General features: G+C 38.4%; 1 protein-coding gene across 1 annotated transcript in view; it reads left to right on the top strand.

Annotated features, from left to right (window-relative positions):
* The window catches only part of LOC121376669 (stromelysin-3-like), a 58,533-nt gene extending 40,004 nt beyond the window's left edge, over positions 1-18,529 (top strand). Inside the window, exons 5-11 of the mRNA XM_041504496.1 lie at positions 1,325-1,529; positions 3,365-3,523; positions 4,206-4,361; positions 5,139-5,275; positions 11,273-11,408; positions 13,403-13,575; positions 17,033-18,529. Coding sequence (XP_041360430.1) covers positions 1,325-1,529; positions 3,365-3,523; positions 4,206-4,361; positions 5,139-5,275; positions 11,273-11,408; positions 13,403-13,575; positions 17,033-17,305 — 1,239 coding nt within the window. The 3' untranslated portion in view covers positions 17,306-18,529. The remainder of the gene's footprint in view (positions 1-1,324; positions 1,530-3,364; positions 3,524-4,205; positions 4,362-5,138; positions 5,276-11,272; positions 11,409-13,402; positions 13,576-17,032) is intronic.
* The last annotated feature ends 4,509 nt before the right edge of the window (positions 18,530-23,038 follow it).

Here is a 23,038-nt window from a genome sequence, read left to right as displayed (position 1 = left end):
GGTACAGCCTTTATTGGAATTGTTTCTTCCAATTTATAATGTTTGTACAAACAAAAATACACCCAAAAACCCAACCCTGCTGAATATGATGCCCCATGTCTAAAATTACCAACAATAACATATAATCCATACTGCGCTCCTCTGCCTTACGTTACTGTACAATATTATCTGAGGATATTATTACCTATTTGTTATTCATCTCTTATCACAAAATTTCGTGTTTCATCGCACCAATTACTCACTGAACAAGGAAGGTATTATGCAACTGAACGATCACAGAGAAAATGTCGTATGTGTAATCGGGATAACATTGAAGATGAATTTCATTGTATTTTAATATGTCCGTTGTATTTGCATATTCGCGTATTGTATGTAAAAAAAATACTACTGGTTAAGACCGTCTGTTTTTAAATTAATGCAATTGCTGTCTGTTCAGAATAGAAAACAACTTTGTAACCTTGGAAAATATTTAAAACATGCATTACATTTACGATCGCAACCTGTATAACTGTCCGTCCTCCAAATACACATCCACTTGTTTATGTTTATGCTGATTATTGTTTCTATATGACTTATAGTATTGTATATACTTGTATGCTTATGAGCCACACGGCTTAAAGTAAATAAACTACTACTACTACTCGTTTCTATCTCAACGCAAATTTTTGTTTTACAATAATTCTAAAATATCTAAGAAGATATATCTCTCTTCCTCCCTCCCTCTCTCTCCCGCCCTTCACTTACCCCCCCCCTCCCACACACACCCACCCTCTCTCGCTCTATCCCAAATGTCGAAATAACCAAATGTTAGATACCAAAAGTTTAAAGTGTGCTGAGGTGTCGTTTAACAAACATTCCTTTACTTTATGGCTGTTGTTGTTTTTAAACTATACACTATTAACACTGTGTTAAGGTACTGGCCTCGGTGGGGTCGTGGTTAGGCCATCGGTCTACAGGCTGGTAGGTACTGGGTTCGGATCCCAGTCGAGGCATGGGATTTTTAATCCAGATACTGACTCCAAACCCTGCGTGAGTGCTCCGCAAGGCTCAGTGGGTAGGTGTAAACCACTTGCACCGACCAGTGATCCATAACTGGTTCAACAAAGGCCATGGTTTGTGCTATCCTGCCTGTGAGAAGCCCAAATAAAAGATTCCTTGCTGCTAATCGGAAGAGTAGCCCATGTAGTGGCGACAGCGGGTCTTCTCTCAAAATCTGTGTGGTCCTTAACCATATGTCTGACGCCATATAACCGTAAATAAAATGTGTTGAGTGCGTCGTTAAATAAAACATTTCTTTCTTTCTTTCTGTTAACACTATGTTTAGGTATGGAGTGAGGTGACACCCCTGCGTTTCACGAGAAAACAGATCGGACCCGTGGATATAGAGGTGAAATTCGTCAGACGCTCGCATGGCGATGGCAATCCATTTGACGGAAGGGGCCGAACATTGGCTCACGCGTTTTTCCCACAATACGGCGGTGACGCCCACTTTGACGAGGAGGAACCGTGGACTATAGCTGTATCCACTGGTATATTGTCTCTCTCGTTGTCTTAGTTTATTTGTATACACACATACACACATATATACTCTTCAAAAAAAAGTAGGGGAACCTGCAATATTAATGTTAATATCAACTATTAGACCGAACATACTTTTGGACCACAGAAATCCTAGTAAAGAACGTTCAGGTCTGTTTATCAACACACCAAAACACATTCCATAGTTTGCACGTGCATCACGCAGTTGCCCCGTACACGTGCGTAGGGTGTCATTCTCGATTTTGACAATTTTCAGGAAGGTCCATTAATCACTGTGGAACATTATTTCTGTCAATCTTTTTCATTCTTTTGATCATACAGTTTTTATTTTTTGGCTTTTAGTAATTTTTATTGTTTGAATTTGTGATTTACCGATAAAAAATGTCAACTTTTAAATTTCACTTCTGACCCCAATCGTCCTTCAAGATCTTTGGTGGTCATAAAACCTACTGTAATACTGAACTACCGGTTGTAATGTCTGCCCATTTCATTCACTATTATCATATAACCATTCCCGACAGCTAATATACCTTATAATTTTGGCAATTGTAAATTCTTGTTGGAACTCCTCTACGTTTTTTAAGAGTATATACTATATATAATACAATTTATGGTTTTGTCGGAAATTAACAAAATTGTATTAAATAAATGTTCAGGAACGCTTATTGTGGGCTCAACGTCTGGCTTAAGGCAGATATCAGGGCCGTACCTGGAAGAGACAAGGGGATGAGGGTAGTTGTAAATGCAGAAAAATAATAAAACGTGTCTGCTTTAGTTTAAAAGATTCCATTTTGTCTATCAGTATAAAATCCTGAGCCATGATTCTTTTTGTACTGCACCCCACTTATTTTACTCTGGGTATGGCCCTTGATGTTATGCCAGAAAACCCACAAAAAACAACAACAAGCGGAGGATGAAATGAGTAATAGAGATAAACTGATAGAGACAGGGACAAACCATAAATCTGAACCAGAAAGGTTTAGACAGACAGACATGAGCCTAAAATGTCGCCTAACGTCCTGTCAACTCTGCCTTGTACAGAGATACGATTTTGATATTGGAAAACTCATTTTAAAAGAAAACTAAAGAAAACTATAAATGAATATCGGCGTGGGCGGGACGTAGCTCAGTGGTACAGCGCTCGCCTGTTGCGCGATCGATCTAGGGTCGATTCCCGTCGCTGGGCCCATTGGGCTATTTCTCATTCGAGCCAGTGCTCCACAACTGGTGTAACAAAGGCCGTAGTATGTACTATCCTGTCTGTGGGATGATGCATATACAAGATCATTTGCTGCTAATCGGAAGAGTAGCTCATGAAGTGGCGACAGCGGGTTTCCTATCTCAATATCTGTGTGTTCCTTAACCATATGTCCGACGTCATACATCCGTAAATAAAATGTGTTGAGTGCGTCGTTAAATAAAACATTTCCTTCCTTTTTATATCTGCGGGCTTTTTTGTTGTTGTTGTTGTTGTTGTTGTTGTTCAGTATATTACTGATGTAAAGCTGGACTGATTTTACATTTCATTTCAACTTATTTTCGTGCTTATATCCAATTAAGGTTGAAGCACGCTGTCCTGGGCACACACCTCAGCTATCTGGGCTGTCTGTTCAGGACAGTGAGTTAGCTGTTAGTGGTTAGTGAGAGAGATGGTGTAGTGGCCTTACACCTACCCATTGAGTCATTAAACTTGGCTCTGCGTTGGAGCCGGTATCGGGCTGTGAACCCTGTACCTACCAGCCTTATGTCCGACGGGTTAACCACGCCTCCGCCGAGGCCGGTGGCTGGACTGAATTGATTGTTTTACCTGTGATTGATTGCCTAGGTGTGAACCTGTTCCAAGTGGCGGCGCACGAGTTCGGGCACTCCCTGGGGTTGGCGCACTCCGACGTGTCGACGGCATTGATGGCGCCGTTCTACCGCGGCTTCCAGCGATCGTTCACCCTCGACGCCGATGACGTGGGCGCCATTCAGGAACTCTACGGTAAGATGGATTCTAGATAAACGGATTCATAACCATCAGATATCATCCCTGTTAGCAATAGCCATCCATGTGAAGAGATTGCATACGACTAGTTGTCGGGCCACTCAGATATGAATGAGTGAGTTTGTGAGCGAGTGAGTGATTGGGTGAGTGAGTGAGTGCGTCGGTTGGTGTGTTTGGTGGGTGGTTGGCATATGGACGGACGGATAAACGGATGAATGGATGGATGGATGGATGGACGGACAGATGCAGGGATGGATGGATGGATGTGTGGATGTATGGGTGGATGGATGGATGGAGAATGAATAATTATCGACACCCAAGCAATAAAAATACTTTGACTATTGGATGTCAAACAAAGGTAAAACATGCACATATAAAGGCACAAAATGTGTGCTAATTATTTGATAAATAAATTGTTTATTGAATTATTAACATTAATAATTGAATAATATATTTATTTGCTTGAGAGATATATAAACAAGAAATAAGGTCACTGCATATACTTTTTTCCATACATAATGTGTAGGATGTATTTGGTATTGTGATATTTACATATTTTCGTGTTTTAGAGGCACCCAACAATGAACATACGCCTGATATTCGTATTATGAAATGTTGAGTATCATAACTCACTTGTGCATTGGTTCTCAAGAGATATATTTTTCGCTTCGTGTTTTAGGTCCACCCAACAACGTGAAGCCTGGTATTCGTGCAGAGCCGCCTAAACCCGTCCCGACCTCGGGAGATCCCGTTATCTCCATCCCGGCTATCTGCCGTGACCCGCAATTTGATTCCATCACTCAGAATGCTGATGGCTTTACGTATGTTTTTAAGGGTAAGATGCAATGGTTATAACAACATTAAAGGCATATTGTCACAGACCACTGACCTATTTAATGGTCTACAAAAATATTACCCGAACAAAAACAATTTGATTTGTCCCTTAATTTACTTTATTCAACCATCTTCATAACCATCATACTCCATTTATTAATGACATTTTGTAAAAATAATTGAATTATGGCAATGGTCCATAATTCAAAAACTAAAATTGCCGAGAGGGTTGACATGGATTTCACTCCATCATGGTTCAGTTCAGGTGATGCGATGGCTAGATTTGGTTTGTAACATTTAATCTAATTTTTATTTATTATCCATTTTTAGAGAAATAAGATCCTTAAATCCGTGACAGTATCTTTAAAACACATTTAGATAGACGAGCAAGCTAAAATATGTCGGACTGGCTACTGGAACTAGCTATGTCCGAAAGCCATATTTGTTTCAGGTCTTTTACGTTTAAGAAATTCATAAGACTTCTAACATAAGTTAATGTTTATACTAGATATAATATGTGCTTCGCACGGGAGCTTTTAGATGGGCTGTGTTGGCCCTATACTGGACTTTCCCCCAATAATATAACCGTCATGTAGATAGCCAGCTCATATATAGCCACTTATAATATATGTTGAGTGACAAAGATGTTTTTAAGGGAAGTATGTCGTTATCGCATCATCAAAAGACGTGTGTAGGAGAGTAAATACAAGAATGATTTACTTATCGTTATCCCATGTTTTGGTTTCTGTAATCTGAACTACTGTTGTAACGTTTACAGGGGATTATTACTACAGACTTAACGGTTACGGGATCGACACCGGCTTTCCGCGGAGAATCACTATGGACTGGAGAGGGGTCGAGTCGCCCATAGACGCCGCCCTGCACTGGGATAATGGATATACGTTTTTATTCAAAGTGATTATTTAATAGTTTTTCTTCGGTTTTCACACCTCATAGACTTGTATATGTTATCGTTATAAAAATCAGTATTTAAGCTGATCGTCAAGTAGCAAAACGCAAGTTACAGTACAGGCCCGTAGGAACTGGGGGGTGGGTTGCCATTGTAACCAAAATCTGATTTTGTACCCAATCCGTCAGTGCCCCCTCCTTCCCTCCCCCTCAACACACACCCTCAAAGTCGTTCCTACGGGCCTGCTTTAGAGCTTGGTAACTGTTTTTCATTACTAACTCGCCAAAAGATAATTTAAAAATCTCATATCCCGTTTAGATCCTTTATCTTTTGGCTCATTTGGGTAATTAAAATTTAAAAAAAAGCGGTGATTCAATTATGTTCCTTTATACCAAATCAGATTCAAATTACCGATAGAGTTGAACATAAAGGATAATTCAATTCAAAATGAAACTGAAATTGAAAATGGAATTACAACTACAACATTTTATGACATAACAACATTAGGTTTCGCCCACCTGTTTCACATTTTAACAATATGTTAGTGCTTCTGACCTATAAAGCTACAGCACGCTGTGCTGGGTACCGTCACCCCATCTATCTGAGCTGTATGTCCCATTCCACGGTATGGTCTTAGCTCTACTATCGTCGTAAATACCTACTATTTCAATCTGAACTGTTTCTTAGAACCTTGTATTAAACTTGGCGCTTGATAGAAAGAAAAGAAACACATTTTGGTCATACGTTTTCCAAACGACAGTATGGGAGATAACTCCTCTCATTTATTATGCATTCGGTAGTTATTGCCTCAGACATCAATTGGTGATTTTACTTGCCGATTTCGGATGTCAACGAACACATGGAAATTGTTCAGAATAGTCGATAGCATAGAAATTATTTGCTTTTTACCTATAAATAATTTAACCATTAAAAGCACAGACCCTAGTTTCATCTCGTGAAAATGGGCTGAAAATGGACACTAAGTTTAGTTAAATCTATAAAAACAGTAACAGATTTGCATACGGTTATAACAGAGTGCAACAAGAGTTTGTGACGTTGAAACAGGGAAATATCCTTAAAAAACCAGTCTAGAACTCGTCTCCATAACCCTTTCTTCTCAGACGCTCGTGCAATTTTAAAAGTATGAAACTCTAATAGTTAAGAATATTCCGTAGTGTTTACAAACTAGAGTATGTCACTTTAAAAGGAGTACTTACAACTGGTCTATTGTTTCTTTGTGGCACTGTAAACTTCATTGTAAGTCACTAAACTCAATTTTAACTACGATTTCTTTCGTGGTTCGGGGTTAAAGATGGGTTAATGTCACTGACACAGGTTCCAGACGTACATACGCTTTTCTTCTTGTTTTTTCATAGAAAAAGATTGTTTTATTTAACGACGCCACTAGAGCACATTGATTTTTTATATTATCATCGGCTATTGGATGTGAAAAATATGGTCATTCTGACACTGTTTTTTGTTAGAGGAAACCCACTGTCGCCACATAGGCTACTCTTTTACGACAGGCAGCAAGGGATCTTTTATTTGCGCTTCCCACAGGCAGGATAGCACAAACCATGGCCTTCGTTGAACCAGTTATGGATCACTGGTCGGTGAAAATGGTTTACACCTACCCATTTAGCCTTGCGGAGCACTCACTCAGGGTTTGGAGTCGGTATCCGGATTAAAAATTCCATGCCTCGACTGGGATCCGAACCCATTACCTACCAGCCTGTAGACCGATGGCCTAACCACGACGCCACCGAGGCCTGTGTTTCTTCATAGAATGCATTTGGAACTATAGTAGACATTAGGATTAAAGAGGCGGATGCAGCATGTTTCTACGGAGAACATTTAAAGTTAAAGTTTATTTTGTCTAGCGACACCACTAGAGCACATTGGTTTATTAATCATCGGCTATTGGATGTCAAACATTTGGTAATTCTGACATATACTCTTAGAGAGGAAATCAGCTAAAATTTTCCATTAGTAGGATAATGAATGAAATGAATGTTTAACGACACCCCAGCACGAACAATACATCGGCTATTGGGTCTCAAACTATGGTAATGCAATAAATAAAGTGATGATCAACATCAATATAAAAATTCAAGACTTAAACAAAAACAGTGTAAAGAACTGTGCAAAAACACAAATATCACAGAATTTAACGGATACTGAATTTTACTCAAAACTTCAATTTTGTGCTGTATTGGCCATTCTCAAAGAGAATGTTACACCCCTGCACCACGGTGAGGTTACAGCACACGCAGGGGCATTTGGATAAAGTTACAATTGAGTGAAAATTAGTTTGTGGCTTTGAAATGGTGAAATACCCTCTAAAATTAGACTAAAACTCGACTCCATAACTGTTACCTCTCAGACGCACGTGCGTTTTGAAAAATATGACAAATGCATTTTGTGATATTAAAAGTACCAGGATGACCAAACACATTTCGAATGTACGGAAATGGATAATCTAACTAATAAAATCTAAGTAAAGTATAATTTCAGTTATCAAAACGGCTATAATAGTAAAAAATATTCCTTAGTGTTTAAAAACTAGGGTATGTCCCTTTAATGGCGCGGACCCTAGTTTTACCCCGTGGAAGTCGACACTAAGATTAGTTAATCTAAGAAACTGTAACATATCTCGATAAGGTTACAACTTCAAACAAGTCTGTGACTGTGACAAGGTGAAATATCCTTAAAATAGACTAGATCTCGACTCCATAACCGTTTGTTTTCAGACGCACGTGCGTTTTATAAAATATGAAACATGCATTTTTGGAATATTAAAAACACCCGGATGACCAGAAACGCCTCGATGTACGGAGATGGATAATCTAACCAATAAAATCTAAGTAAAGTATAATTTCATCAATCAAAAACGGCTCTAATAGCGAAAAATATGCCTTAGTGGTTAAAAACTAGGGTCTGTCACTTTAAAGGGACATACCCGAGTTTGCTGCATTGTAAGATGTTTCTCTTAAAGGGACATTCCCGAGTTTGCTACATTGTAAGATGTTTCTCTTAAAGGGACATTCCCGAGTTTGCTGCATTGTAAGATGTTTCTCTTAAAGGGACATTCCCGAGTTTGCTGCATTGTAAGATGTTTCTCTTAAAGGGACATTCCCGAGTTTGCTGCATTGTAAGATGTTTCTCTTAAAGGGACATTCCCGAGTTTGCTACATTGTAAGATGTTTCTCTTAAAGGGACATACCCGAGTTTGCTGCATTGTAAGATGTTTCCGACTAATAACATATTTCTACGATTAAACTTACATGTTAAATATATTTTCTTGTTTAGAATATCAGTGTCTGTATATTCAATGTGTTTCTGGTCGTCTTAATATTTGTAAGTAGCCCAAACTGGATTTTATCTTCAAATAATTTCGTACATACGAACAAACTATATTTTAGGAAATAAGATGAAATTTACCTAGTACAAATATTAGAACGATCAGAAACACGTTTAATATACAGCCGCTAATATTGTATGCAGAAAGACATATTTGATATGTAATTACAATCGCTAAAAAGTCTGTTAGTCGATAAAATCTTCAAAAAGTGCAGCAAACTCAGAAATGTCCCTTTTAACAGGAGTACTTATAATTGGCCTATTGTTTCTTTGTGGAACTGTAAACTTCATTGTAAGTCACTGTGGCTATAATCAATTTTAACTACGTTTTCTTACGTGGTTCGGGCTTAAAGATAGGGTAATGCCACTGACACAGGTTCCAGAGGTACATGTACACAAGATTTTTGTTTTCTTTTATTCTTGTTTCTTCATAAAATGCAATTGGAATTATGGTAAATATTAGACTACAGGGGCGGGTGCAGGGTTTTACTAGGGAGGGAGTGTAGCATTTAAAGTTAAAGTTTGTTTTGTTTAACGGCACCACTAGAACAGATCGTCTTATTAATTATCGGCTATTGGATGTCAAACATTTGGTAATTTTGGCATATAGTCTTAAAGAGGAAACTAGCTACAATTTTTCCATTAGTAGCAAGGGATCTTTTATATGCACCATCCCACAGACAGGATAGCACATACCACGGCCGTTGGTGTACCAGTCATGGTGTATTGGCTGGAACGAGAAACAGTCCAATGGGTCCACCTTATCCTAATGTGTTGCAGGTTTGTAGATTAACTAAACTTAGTGTCCATTTTCAAGGGCTGAAACTAGGGTCTTTACCGTCAATAGTTAAAGGGACATATCCTAGTTTTTAAACAGTATGTATATTTTTAACTATTAGAGCTGTTTTTGATAACTGAAATCATACTTTACTTAGATTTTATAGTTTTGATTATCAATTTCCGTACATTCGAAGTGTATTTAGTCATCCTGGTGTTTTTAGTATCACAAAATGCATTTCTCATATTTTTTAAAACACACGTGCGTCTGAGAAGTAACAGTTATGGAGTCGAGTTTTAGTCTATTTATAGAGGGTATTTCACCATTTCAAAGTCACAGACTCATATTTTACTCAGTTGTAACTTTATCCAAATGTGTTACAGGTTTGTAGATTAACTAAACTTAATGTAAATTTACACGGGTTGAAACTAGGGTCTGTCCCTTTAATAGTTAATATATTCAACAAAATTAATTAAAGAACAGTAGACGTTTTGGTAGTTTCTGACAGTGTTTTTATAGTATGTTATAACGACACTCGACCTCCTTAACTATATTCGAGTGCCTCGTGTTTTTATTTGTTTTGGCCTTGCTGTTTGAAAACAAATTCTCGAGTTGCCCTTTTTACGAATTGGTCCATTGGTGCCCCAAACATTTTCCTGCATTCGCCCCCAACGTTTTTTAAAACCATATCGGGTAACCTACAGTACCTAAATACAACTGTGTTCTCGATGCATATTTATATAATTGTACTTTCCTTTGATTGATACTCAGTAGCCGATATATATTTTGTGCGTCGTTAAACATTCATTCATTCATTCATTCATTTATTCATGCACTTGTGCAACTTAGATTTATGTTCATCCACCATTAGACGGCATTATGTGCTATGATGTAGACTCAGTCTTACGCATCCATTTTCACTTGTCAATACGGGAGAAACGCTTTCTTTTTCCTTTTGTTTTCACTTTGATTTTATTTCTTCTTCTGTTTTTAATTTTTTTCTTTTTTCTTAAAACGTTTATTCGCAAAAAGTGATCTGAACTGGTCGTAAAATGTTAAACAAAAGGAACATAAGGGAATAGTTGTTTAACGACTCCTCACTTATTTCCGTGACGTTTATCATTTAATGATTTAAGTCAACACACATTGTTGCGTGATTTGATTTACAATGTGAATGTATGTTACACACTAGGGGCCGTTCAAATATTACGTAACACCATGTTTTGTCAAAATTAGACACCCTCCCTCCCCCTGTAACACTCCGTAACGCTAGACGATACACACCCAAAATATTATGCAACGCTTGGAGACACCCCACCCCCTTCCATTCACAAACAAGTCATGTGATGGATGTATATAATTTTAACGTAGGGCAGATACGCATTTTTACTCGATTTATAATCCTTATATATTGTATATAGGCTATATGCCTAGCTATAAGTACCTACGTTAAACATTGTCGCCGTAACAGAGCGTTTATGAAAAACCAAAAAAAAATTTTTTTTTAATTAGTAATAAAACAATTTAAAAGTGTGTTACATAACATTATTAAATACACCCACCCACCCCCTGTAGAACTACACAACGTTAGGACCTACTCCCACCCACCCCTTCGAGCGTTACGTAATATTTGAATGGCCCCCTACTCAGAAACTGGGCAAAAAACAACCACGTCAAACCACTTGGGAAATAAATAAGCCTGTTTTATAAAGTTACATTATGTTTTCATCGTCTCAACTTGAAGAATTAAAAAAAAAAAAAAAATCAAAACCTTCAACATCCTGATAAATATTGCTGGTCCCTTGAAGTTTTCGAATTTTTCAATTCCACTGTGTAAATATATTTATGTTTTTCTCTTTCACAGGGAGAAAATTATTGGAAATTTTATAACTTTAGATTAATTTATGCTCGGAAAATTAGTGAAGGCTTCAGGGGAGTGCCAAATAACATCGAGGCTGCTTTTGTTTGGGGAGGAAATGGAAAGACATATTTTATCAAAGGTAAGTTTCATAACGTTAATGGTCACACTGCATCAGTAATGCTTATTAATTTAATGTGAAGCGCCTTGTTATCGGCCTAGATTTCGAAAAGAATTTGTTTGAACCTTGAAACGTTATAACATGAAGTGGAATTAGTTACTGTATTCTCAAGGAAACAAGAACAAACAAACAAACAAACAAACAAACACACACATACATACACACACACACACAGACAGACACACAGACACAAACACGCACGCGCACACACACAAAGTCACACACACAGACACATATACACACACACGCACACAAAGTCACACACACAGACACAAATACACACACACGCACACAGACACACACACACACAGACACACAAACACGCACGCGCACACAAACACACATACACACACACGCACACAGAGAGACACACACACGCACGCACGCACGCACACATACACACGCACACACGCACATACACACAAACACGCACGCGCACACACAGACAGACACAAATACACTCACACGCACACAGAGACACACACACGCACACACGCACACACACACACACACACACACATACGCACGTACGTACAAACACGCACGCACACAGACAAACACTTACCCCCAAACCCCCCCCCCCCCACCAAAAAACACAAAAACCGTAAAAACACAAAAAAACACAAAAAACTAAAACACACACGTAAACACACTAGCCTATAGTCTGTCCCATCCTCCTACAATTATTTTTGTTGTAAATAATTTCAGTTTGGTTTGACGCAAATTAAAAAACCCCAGAGAAAATATCTACAATAGTCAGGGAGGGATGCAATAAGGGCAGTACTGTATTTAAAATTTATGGTAGATGGTGTCTTGCCTAATGCTAGACCAGGGACGGATGGAGAATTTTTCTAGGAGTGTGCGGAAATTTTAAAAATTGATTTGTACAATAGTCAACGAAGGGGCCCAATATGGGCATTAATGTATTCAAAATCCATACACTCTAATATTGAGTATTAATATGGCAGTCCCCAGGTCAAAACAGATTCAGTGTATGCTAAACATTGAATATTTGGAGGCATTCCGAACTTGGGCGTTTGGCGATGGAGGAGGCGGGGAAGGGGGGGGGGGGGGGGGGCATCACCGACACATTCACCGCTGGATCCGATGATGTAAACGTTTTTCTCATATTCACACTTAAAGGAACAATCCTGAGTTTTCTGCATAAAATATTAGTGGCTGTATATTAAATTGTTTCTGGTCGTTCTATTATTTGTATTCGGTTAAAGTTCATATTATTTCCTAAAATATTATTTTTTTCGTACGTACAAAATTGTTTGAAAACAAAATCCAGTTTGGTCTTCTTACAAATATTAGTCGGAAACACCTTACAATGCAGCAAACTCAGGAATGTCCCTTTAAGGCAATAATGAAATAAATTTTCAAAATGAGAGCTGGAGATGAATTTTTATTTCTTATTTTATCTTTTCAAGACATTGGAAAAACCGCACAATGAGCATCATATATGTTGAAAAGACATTTTTGGCCAATAATAAAAGAGGAAAGAAAAACCCCAAAAAACAAACAAACAAACAAACAAAAAAACAACAACCCAAAACAAAACAAAACAACACAAAACAAACAAACAAAAAGTAACAAAAAACCTCAAACACCCCACACACACACGTCAAAAAAAACCCCAAACACACAAGCAAAGAAACAAACAAACACAAACTAGCAAATATACAAACAAAACAACAACAACAACAAACCATACCCCCAAATAATAATAATAATAAAAAAAAAAAATAATAAAAAAATAAAATAATAATAATAAATAAAATTTTTTACATAATACAAAACAAAAAATACAAAACGCAACAACAACAAACCGAGGGCGGGCCTTTATCATCGGGAGGGGCGGGGATGTAAAATCTATAATTTATTTTATTATCGCTAAACAAGAGCTGAACTATCTTGGATATTTTCTTTACACCTTGCTCTTGTCACTTCAGGGAATGAGTACTGGCGATACTCTGACAACAAGGTCGATTCACGATACCCGAAACCCATGTCGGTATGGAGAGGAATTCCTAATGGCATTGACTCGGCCTTTAAGTGGAAGAATGGTAGAACCTATTTCTTTAACGGCCGGCAATATTACCGATTTCACGACAGTAACTTCAGGGTAAGTAGAGGCGAGATTTAGATCAGGCGGCAATATTACCGATTTCACGACAGTAACTTCAGGGTAAGTAGAGGCGAGATTTAGATCAGGCGGCAATATTACTGATTTCACGACAATATTACCGATTTCACTATAGTAACTTCAGGATAAGTAGAGGCGGGATTTAGATCAGGCGGCAATATTACCGATTTCACGACAGTAACTTCAGGGTAAGTAGACGAGGGATTTAACCCAGGAGGCAATATTACTGATTTCACGACAATATTACCGATTTCACGACAGTAACTTCAAGGTAAGTAGAGGCGGGATTTAACTCAGGCGGCAATATTACTGATTTCACGACAATATTACCGATTTCACGACAGTAACTTCAGGGTAAGTAGAGGCGGGATTTAGCTAAGGCGGCAATATTACCGATTCCACGACAGTAAATTCAGGGTAAGTAGAGGCGAGATTTAGATCAGGCGGCAATATTACCGATTTCACTATAGTAACTTCAGGATAAGTAGAGGCGGGATTTAGATCAGGCGGCAATATTACCGATTTCACGACAGTAACTTCAGGGTAAGTAGAGGCGGGATTTAACTCAGGCGGCAATATTACCGATTTCACGACAATATTACCGATTTCACGACAGTAACTTCAGGGTAAGTAGAGGCGGGATTTAACTCAGGCGGCAATATTACTGATTTCACGACAATATTACCGATTTCACGACAGTAACTTCAGGGTAAGTAGAGGAGGGATTTAACTCAGGCGGCAATATTACCGATTTCACGACAGTAACTTCAGGGTAAGTAGGGGCGGGATTTAGCTCAGGCGGCAATATTACCGATTTCACGACAGTAACTTCAGTGTAAGTAGAGGCGGGATTTAACTCAGGCGGCAATATTACCGATTTCACGACAGTAACTTCAGGGTAAGTAGAGGCGGGATTTAACTCAGGCGGCAATATTACTGATTTCACGACAATATTACCGATTTCATGACAGTAACTTCAGGGTAAGTAGAGGAGGGATTTAACTCAGGCGGCAATATTACCGATTTCACGGCAATATTACCGATTTCACGACAGTAACTTCAGGGTAAGTAGAGCCGGGATTTAACCCAGGTGGCAATATTACTGATTTCACAACATTAGCTTCTCAGAGAAGAAAACCTTGATAAAGGCAGCCAACAGACCCAGGACAGAACAAGATGATTACCACCTTCTCAGTCGCTTGGAGCAAGTAACTCTGTTGAGACTCCGGACAGGCCACAACCGACTGAATGCTCACATGTTCAGAAAGTTTAAACTTGCAGCAACACCAACCTGCAGTTGTGGCCTGGAAGACCAAACAGCAGAACACATCTTACAGGCGTGTCCAATTCATCAAGACCTGAGACAAGCTGAGTGGCCAATCGAAACTGCCATACACACCAAACTCTATGGAAAGAGAGGCGAACTGGAAAAAACAGCTCATTTTATCTTACAGACTGGACTATTGGTCTAAATTGTGAAAGAGAAAAAAAAAAAAAAAAAAACTGATTTCACGACAATATTACCGATTTCACGACAGTAACTTCAGGGTAAGTAGAGGCGGGAGTTAGCTCAGGCGGCAATATTACCGATTTTACGACAGTAACTTCAGGGTAAGTAGAGGAGGGATTTAACTCAGGCGGCAATATTACCGATTTCACGACAGTAACTTCAGGGTAAGTAGAGGCGGGATTTAGCTCAGGCGGCAATATTACCGATTTCACGACAGTAACTTCAGGGTAAGTAGGGTGTATACTACCAAATCAAATCCCATAGACGACAATAGTAACATATGCCACTAAAACTCCTACCTGCAACGTATCAACCGACATAAACGCCACGGATATAAATACTACCACCCCTTACACTTAAAGTGAATCAGAACAAAATGGGGGTCAAGCTGCTCGTTTCTGAGATAACCGGTAGCGTCTATGACTACCCTAGTTTCGCACAAAATTCGAGTACTTTTTTTTACAGGTACCCCATACATGTTTCAAGCACAAGGCTACTTGACACATTGGTACTAGATGAAATAAAATTGCACATTTATTTTACCCAGATGAAACTATTATTTTTTACAACCAACACACTCACATTTATAACCAATTACAGGACTTGTGGTGTTCACTTCTCTATCAAAAGTTGGGTGCACCTCGAACTTTGACCCAGCCGGAAGTTATTTGGTATAGTACTACCAGTAGGGGCGGGATTTAGCTCAGGCGGCAATATTACCGATTTCACGACAGTAACTTCAGGGTAAGTAGAGACGGGATTTAACTCAGGCGGCAATATTACCGATTTCTCGACAATATTACCGATTTCACGACAGTAACTTCAGGGTAAGTAGAGACGGGATTTATCTCAGGCGGTAATATTACCGATTTCACGACAATATTACCGATTTCACGACAGTAACTTCAGGGTAAGTAGAGGAGGGATTTAATTCAGGCGGCAATATTACCGATTTCACGACAGTAACTTCAGGGTAAGTAGAGCCGGGATTTAACCCAGGTGGCAATATTACTGATTTCACGACAGTAACTTCAGGGTAAGTAGAGGCGGGGTTTAGCTCAGGCGGCAATATTACCGATTTTACGACAGTAACTTCAGGGTAAGTAGAGGAGGGATTTAACTCAGGCGGCAATATTACTGATTTCACGACAATATTACGGATTTCACGACAATATTACCGATTTCACGACAGTAACTTCAGGGTAAGTAGAGGCGGGATTTAACTCAGGCGGTTGAGTGCTCGCCTGAGGTGCTTGCGATGCAGGATCGATCCTCCTCGGTAGATCCGTTGACTGAAACATATTTTATTGCTTTTTAAAGAACAAATGGATTAGGCACAACTTACTAAGCCATCTCCATAATACATACATGTAATTTATTTTTGCAATTTAAATATGAACAGAAATAAATATTATTGAAAAATAGAAAGAAAGAAAGAATAAAGGAAACAGAGAGTGAACCGCGTTTTAACAATTATTTTTATAGTTTTTCACTTTGAAAAAAAACCCCCACCCTACCCTGGTGACGCCCAAGTTTGACTTTATAATCCCAGGTAATTTGATTTCTGCTACATTTGATTCGAAAATAACGTCTTTGTGAATTAAACTTTAGGAAACCAAATATGTCGACGCTGCTTAAAAGTGTGTGTGCGTGTGTGTGTGTGTGTGTGTGTGTGTGTGTGTGTGTACGCGCGTGCGCGGAGCATGATGTACGTTTACTATGCGCGTTTGTCTAGTGTGCGTTAATTTTACTTACACTTTAAATATCCAGTCGTTAATCTATCTGCATGAGAACTGCACAAAAACTGCCCCAATCTAAATATGTTTGACAATGAACAGAGCTCAAAATAATATTTTTTAATACCAAGCTACATGTATCTTATAATATATTTAATTGTGTTCCACATTTCTATATTTCTATACCCAGGTTGACGATGGCTACCCCCGAGATGTTGGCAACTGGTGGCTCGGCTGCCCGTCACAGAGTCAGATAGAACATTTCGACAGCCTTGAGAAGGAACATGGCGCTGGCATATTCGCCAGTCACGGCAACATCCAGAACGAGGACGACGTGGCGGGGGAGCAGTTCCTGTCGGTGGGTGCGGCCGACACGAGCTCGGCAGACGACATTTCTCTACAAAGAACTATTATAGCAAGATCACTGTTGACTCTTGTCCTCACAGTGCTGGTGAATAGTTGATGTCAAATCCAGACATGCTCTGTATACGTCGTTGACCTAGTCAAATTGATAACCATTTATGAAATAGGTTTTCGTATGTTAATCTAAATCTGTTTTATGATCTTCATATAATTAACAGTTCCAACACGTCAGATCTCGACACGTATCATTCCAACAGAATCGCATTGTGCAATACATGGTACGGACAATGCAAATCACGATGTGCAAATTCATGGTGTGGACAATGAAAGACATAACGTGCAAAAAAATAAATGGTATGAACAATTAAAGCCATAATGTGCAAAAAAGCATGGTATGAACAATGAAAGCCATAATGTGCAAAAAAGCATAGTATGGACATTGGAAGCCATAATGTGCAAAAAAGCATGGTATGGGCAATGGAAGCTATAATGTGCAAAAATGCATGGTATGGACAATGAAAGCCATAATGTGCTAAAGCATGGTATGGACAATGGAAGCCATAGTGTGAAAAAAGCATGGTATGGACATTGGAAGGTATAATGTACAAAAGTATGGTATGGACAATGGAAGCCATAATGTGAGAGATAAAAACATGGTATGGACAAAGCATGTCATAAAGTGCAAAACATGGTATGGATGATGTGAAAGAGTTCAATTCGTGTTGTAGATTTGCTCAACATTGTATTTGTTTTGTGAAAACCTAGACTGTGGAGAACAATAAGAATCGACGACATTTATTAAAAGATGAATAACTTGGTTAAGACAAAGATATCATATTCTGATGTTGGTTTAGATTACTGCAGAAAACAGTTAACATATTATTTTCTGCAATGCATTATTTATCTTTCGTTCTTTCAGTGGTCAAGTACACGTTGATGTCAAAAGATAATCAACAATCTTTTTATTGCATATCACTGCAAAAGACAAATCAAATGGATGTTTTGACAAAGTTCTAACAGAATTACTCATCCTTTCTGAATTTGTTTTAACACGCTCTTGTGAAAGATCACCCCTTGTGGATTGTTTTGATATCCAACACACTTTCGGGTTCACTTTTGACACTTGTGATTGGTTGCTGCTTCGTGATGACCCGTCGCCACAACCAATGAAATAAGCCTAATCGTTATGTGATATATAAGTTCATCTGAAACTGATTGTGACACATAATTTAAATGCAAGCGCAATTACTGTAAATATATTTTATTTGGAAAAGATGTTGACATTTTTTTTAAATCTGATTCTTGAGGATAATAATTTAAAAAATGTAATACTACTTTTTTGTCTTTTAGATACCATTTATCTTACAACTCGTTGTTTAAACATGTATCAAACTCTCTTTCGCTCGTTAGATACGTTTTGGTATTTGAATATGTACATAAAGAGAATACAACATTCGTGTACGTTATGTACTATTTATCTTACAACTCGTTGCTTAGAAACGTATCAAACTCACTTTCACTCGTCAGATACGTTTTACAACAACTTTTTGTAAGATAAAAGATTTGTTTTCTTTAATGACACCATTACAGCACATTGGTTTATTAATCATCGGCTATTGGATAAACAATACAATACAAATTTGTATTTTATTGCACGTCAGACATTTGGTAATTTTGACATATAGTCTTAGATAAGAAACCCGCAACATTTGTCCATTAGTAGTAAGGGATATTGTATATGCACCATCCCACAGACAAGATAGCACATACCACGGCCTTTGATGTACCAGTCGTTATGCACTGGCTGGGACCAAAAAACAACAACAACAAAAACCCAATGTGCCCAACGACGGGGATCGATCCTAAATCGTTGGGTTACGTCCTGCCACTTGTAAAATGGCCACTCATGTAATATTCTCAGGTGGGGTTTGATCCCAATACTGGTTTGACAATCTGTGTACAAGACAGAACTCACTGGATATACACATAGAGAGATATGCATCCAAGAATCACTGGCGAAATAGTGAACTGAATATTTAACAACACCTCAGCACGAAAACCACATCATATACCGGGTGTCAAACAAGGGGGAATGAAGACCAATTCAGATATTCCAAAATCGTTAAAAGAAAACCCACGGAAAACATGTGAAAGAGTTGCATTTATAAAAGACACAATGAAGGAAGAAAATGTTTTTTTTAACGACGCACTCAACACATTTTATTTACGGTTATATGGCGTCAGACATATGGTTAACGACCACACAGATATTGAGAGAGGAAACCCGCTGTCGCCACTTCATGGGCTACTCTTTTTCGATTAGCAGTAATGGTTCTTTTGTATGCACCATCCCACAGACAGGATAGTACATACCACAACCTTTGTTACACCGGTCGTGGAGCACTGGTTGGAACGAGACATAGCCCAATGGGGCCACAGACAAGACACAATGACGCATATTAACGCGACGTACCAAATGTTTGACATGCAATAGCCGATGATTAATCAATCAATGTGCTTTAATGGTGTCGTTAAACAAAACGAACTTTAACGTTTACAATGGCAGATGATGAATCAATTAGTGTGCTCTAGTGGTGTTGTTAACCAAAACAAACTAACTTTTACAATACGCGACCATTCATCAATCAGTGCACTTTAGTGGTGTTGTTACGCAAAACAAACTAACTTTTGCAATAGGCGACCATTCATCAATCAATGCACTTTAGTGGTGTCGTTAAACAAAACAAACTAACTTTTGCAATAGGCGACCATTCATCAATCAATGTACTTTAGTGGTGTCGTTAAGCAAAACAAATTAACTTTGCAATAGGCGACCATTCATCATTCAATGTACTTTAGTGGTGTCGTTAAGCAAAACAAATTAACTTTTGCAAAAGGCGACCATTCATCAATCAATGCACTTTAGTGGTGTCGTTACGCAAAACAAATTAACTTTTGCAATAGGCGACCATTCATCAATCAATGCACTTTAGTGGTGTCGTTACGCAAAACAAATTAACTTTTGCAATAGGCGACCATTCATCAATCAATGCACTTTAGTGGTGTCGTTACGCAAAACAAACTAACTTTTGCAATAGGCGACCATTCATCAATTAATGCACTTTAGTGGTGTCGTTACGCAAAACAAACTAACTTTTGCAATAGGCGACCATTCATCAATCAATGCACTTCAGTGGTGTCGTTACGCAAAACAAACTAACTTTTGCAATAGGCGACCATTCATCAATTAATGCACTTCAGTGGTGTCGTTACGCAAAACAAACTAACTTTTGCAATAGGCGACCATTCATCAATTAATGCACTTCAGTGGTGTCGTTACGCAAAACAAACTAACTTTTGCAATAGGCGACCATTCATCAATCAATGCACTTCAGTGGTGTCGTTACGCAAAACAAACTAACTTTTGCAATAGGCGACCATTCATCAATCAATGCACTTCAGTGGTGTCGTTACGCAAAACAAACTAACTTTTGCAATAGGCGACCATTCATCAATCAATGCACTTCAGTGGTGTCGTCAAGCAAAAGAAACTAACTTTATATCATTTCTTTCTCCAGAATAATTCGACCAAACGTTCTAGCAACGGCTAAATGAAGGCGTGACCTTGTCCATGATTGGTTGGGCGGAACGTAGCCCAGTGGGAAAACGCTCGCTTGATGCGCGGTCGGTCTAGGATCGATCCCCGTCGGTGGGCCTATTGGGCTATTTCTCGCTCTAGCCAGTGCACCACGACTGGTATATCAAAGGCCGTGGTATGTGCTATCCTGTCTGCGGGGTGGTGCATATAAAATATCCTTTGCTGCTAATGGCCGATGGTTAATACATCAATGCACTCTAGTGGTGTCGTTTAAACAAAACAAACTTTTAAAACTTTTCTGTCGATGGTTTGACAGTGTACTGGGGTCAGCTATCAGGCGCGTTTGCAGGGAATTTCGCAGTGGGTTCGACACTGGCAAGCAAACTTGTTGGGGTTTTGTTTTTTGTTGGGGGTCTTAGGGTGTGTGTGTGTGTGGGGGGGGGGTTGAGTGATGGGGGGGTATTTTTAATATTTTTATTTTGTATTTTTGTGGGGAGTGTTTTTGTTTTTTTAATGGGTGTTTTTTGGCGGGTGGGTAGGACGGATCATGCTCCCCAAAAAAATACATTTTAAACATTTGCGTAGGACAGGGTGGAGGAGAGGTTCGACACACACACCCTCTGCACACGCACCTGAACATCCCTTTGTTTTGTTTGTCTCCAGTTCATCCACATTGCACTGATATGTCACCGTGCACTTCTACTTGTTTGACAGTTATAACAAAATGCGCTGCATTGGTAGTGAGTATGTTGTTGTTGTTAAATCAAATTATATGATTATCCATTTTTGTCTTTTCCAACTATGCATGGCGCTAATTATATATTATATTATATGTTTATGTATATGAGTAAGTATTTATATGTATATTTGTATGTATCTGTGTATTGTAAATTACCTGCATTGTTTATCTTTTATCTTTCCACACAGATGTATTATATGTGTATTGTAAATTACCTGTATTATTTATCCTTTATCTTTCAGATGTTTTTTTTTTTTTTTAAATATGAGATCATTAACAATAAGGTGATAGCGGACAGATATTGTGATACTGTACATAACAGCACACCTAAACCAAGAACTCGTGACGTGTTCAGTTCCTACACAGCTGCGTGAGACATTCATTAGATAAATGACATTCACAGGAATAGGCCAGAAAGTCCCTATATCCGGATGATTGGCGTCTGTAGAGCTCGAGGCCATTACATAATTTAATTGACTGCTTCATGCAGATCAGCATCTGAAAATAGTCATCATGTTTATTTTATAACACTCATATAAATCAGTTTGGAACAAAATGCCCAGGGCCCCGTTCCACGAAGCGATCTTAGCACTAAGATCACCTTGGTGCATAAGGTAGCTATGCACTTAAGGTGATCTTAGGACTAAGATCGCTTTGTGGAACGGGCCCAGGAGTCTTTGAAAATCACTATTTTAAAAGAACTAAGTGAATTCGAATGGTGATCAATTAAATAAGACAATCACGATGGTTCGCATATGGTAGCCATCTTGGATTTAGATATATGTCGTTAAACAACCGTATTTGGAAAACCCATGAAACAACTATAGTGAAGCTTGGGCACAATAATCATATGTATGAGTCCATTTGAATGCAATAATTTTGAGATGCGTAAGTAAGGTTATTATCAACAAATCGTAATTGAACATTTGGAATATTATGACTTTCAAATGCAAAAATGTACACTGAGAAGGTGGCATTTTAAGAGTTTTTCTGTTTTGTTTCTTGTGGTTGCTTTCGGTTGGGTAGGGTTTTTTTGGGGGGAGGGGGTACTGAGGGTTTTTTGTAGTTTTTTTTGTTCTTCTGTTGAGAGAATTGATTTGTGTTATTTACATATGTCTGTGACATTCCCTTGCTTAGTAACCAAACGTGTGTCCTTGGCGACAGCAAAACTATGGGTTGGAATAATCAGCAGAAACATGGCTGTCTGTATGTTCATTGGTATGGTGAATTCAATATTGCGTAATAAAGTTCTGTTCTGTTCTGTTCTCTATCATTTAGGATGCGAGATTATTTCTTCGTTAGCAACAAAGATGGCATCATTATTAACAATGAAACTAGGATAAACAAATCTCTGCACAGAGGTTTTTGATAGATTATTGTGTATTCTGAATTGAGATAATTATATATGTTGAAAATACTTCAGATTATTCCTTACTTTTCAAACAAGGTGACACCTATAGCAATAGTGAAACTGGTAGATCGATTCATGTAACGAT

This window comes from Gigantopelta aegis, chromosome 1 (genome assembly GCF_016097555.1).
Source record: "Gigantopelta aegis isolate Gae_Host chromosome 1, Gae_host_genome, whole genome shotgun sequence".
NCBI lineage: Eukaryota > Metazoa > Mollusca > Gastropoda > Neomphalida > Peltospiridae > Gigantopelta > Gigantopelta aegis.
The sequence above is the reverse complement of the archived record's forward strand: the minus strand, read 5'-3'. Positions and strand labels throughout refer to the sequence as shown.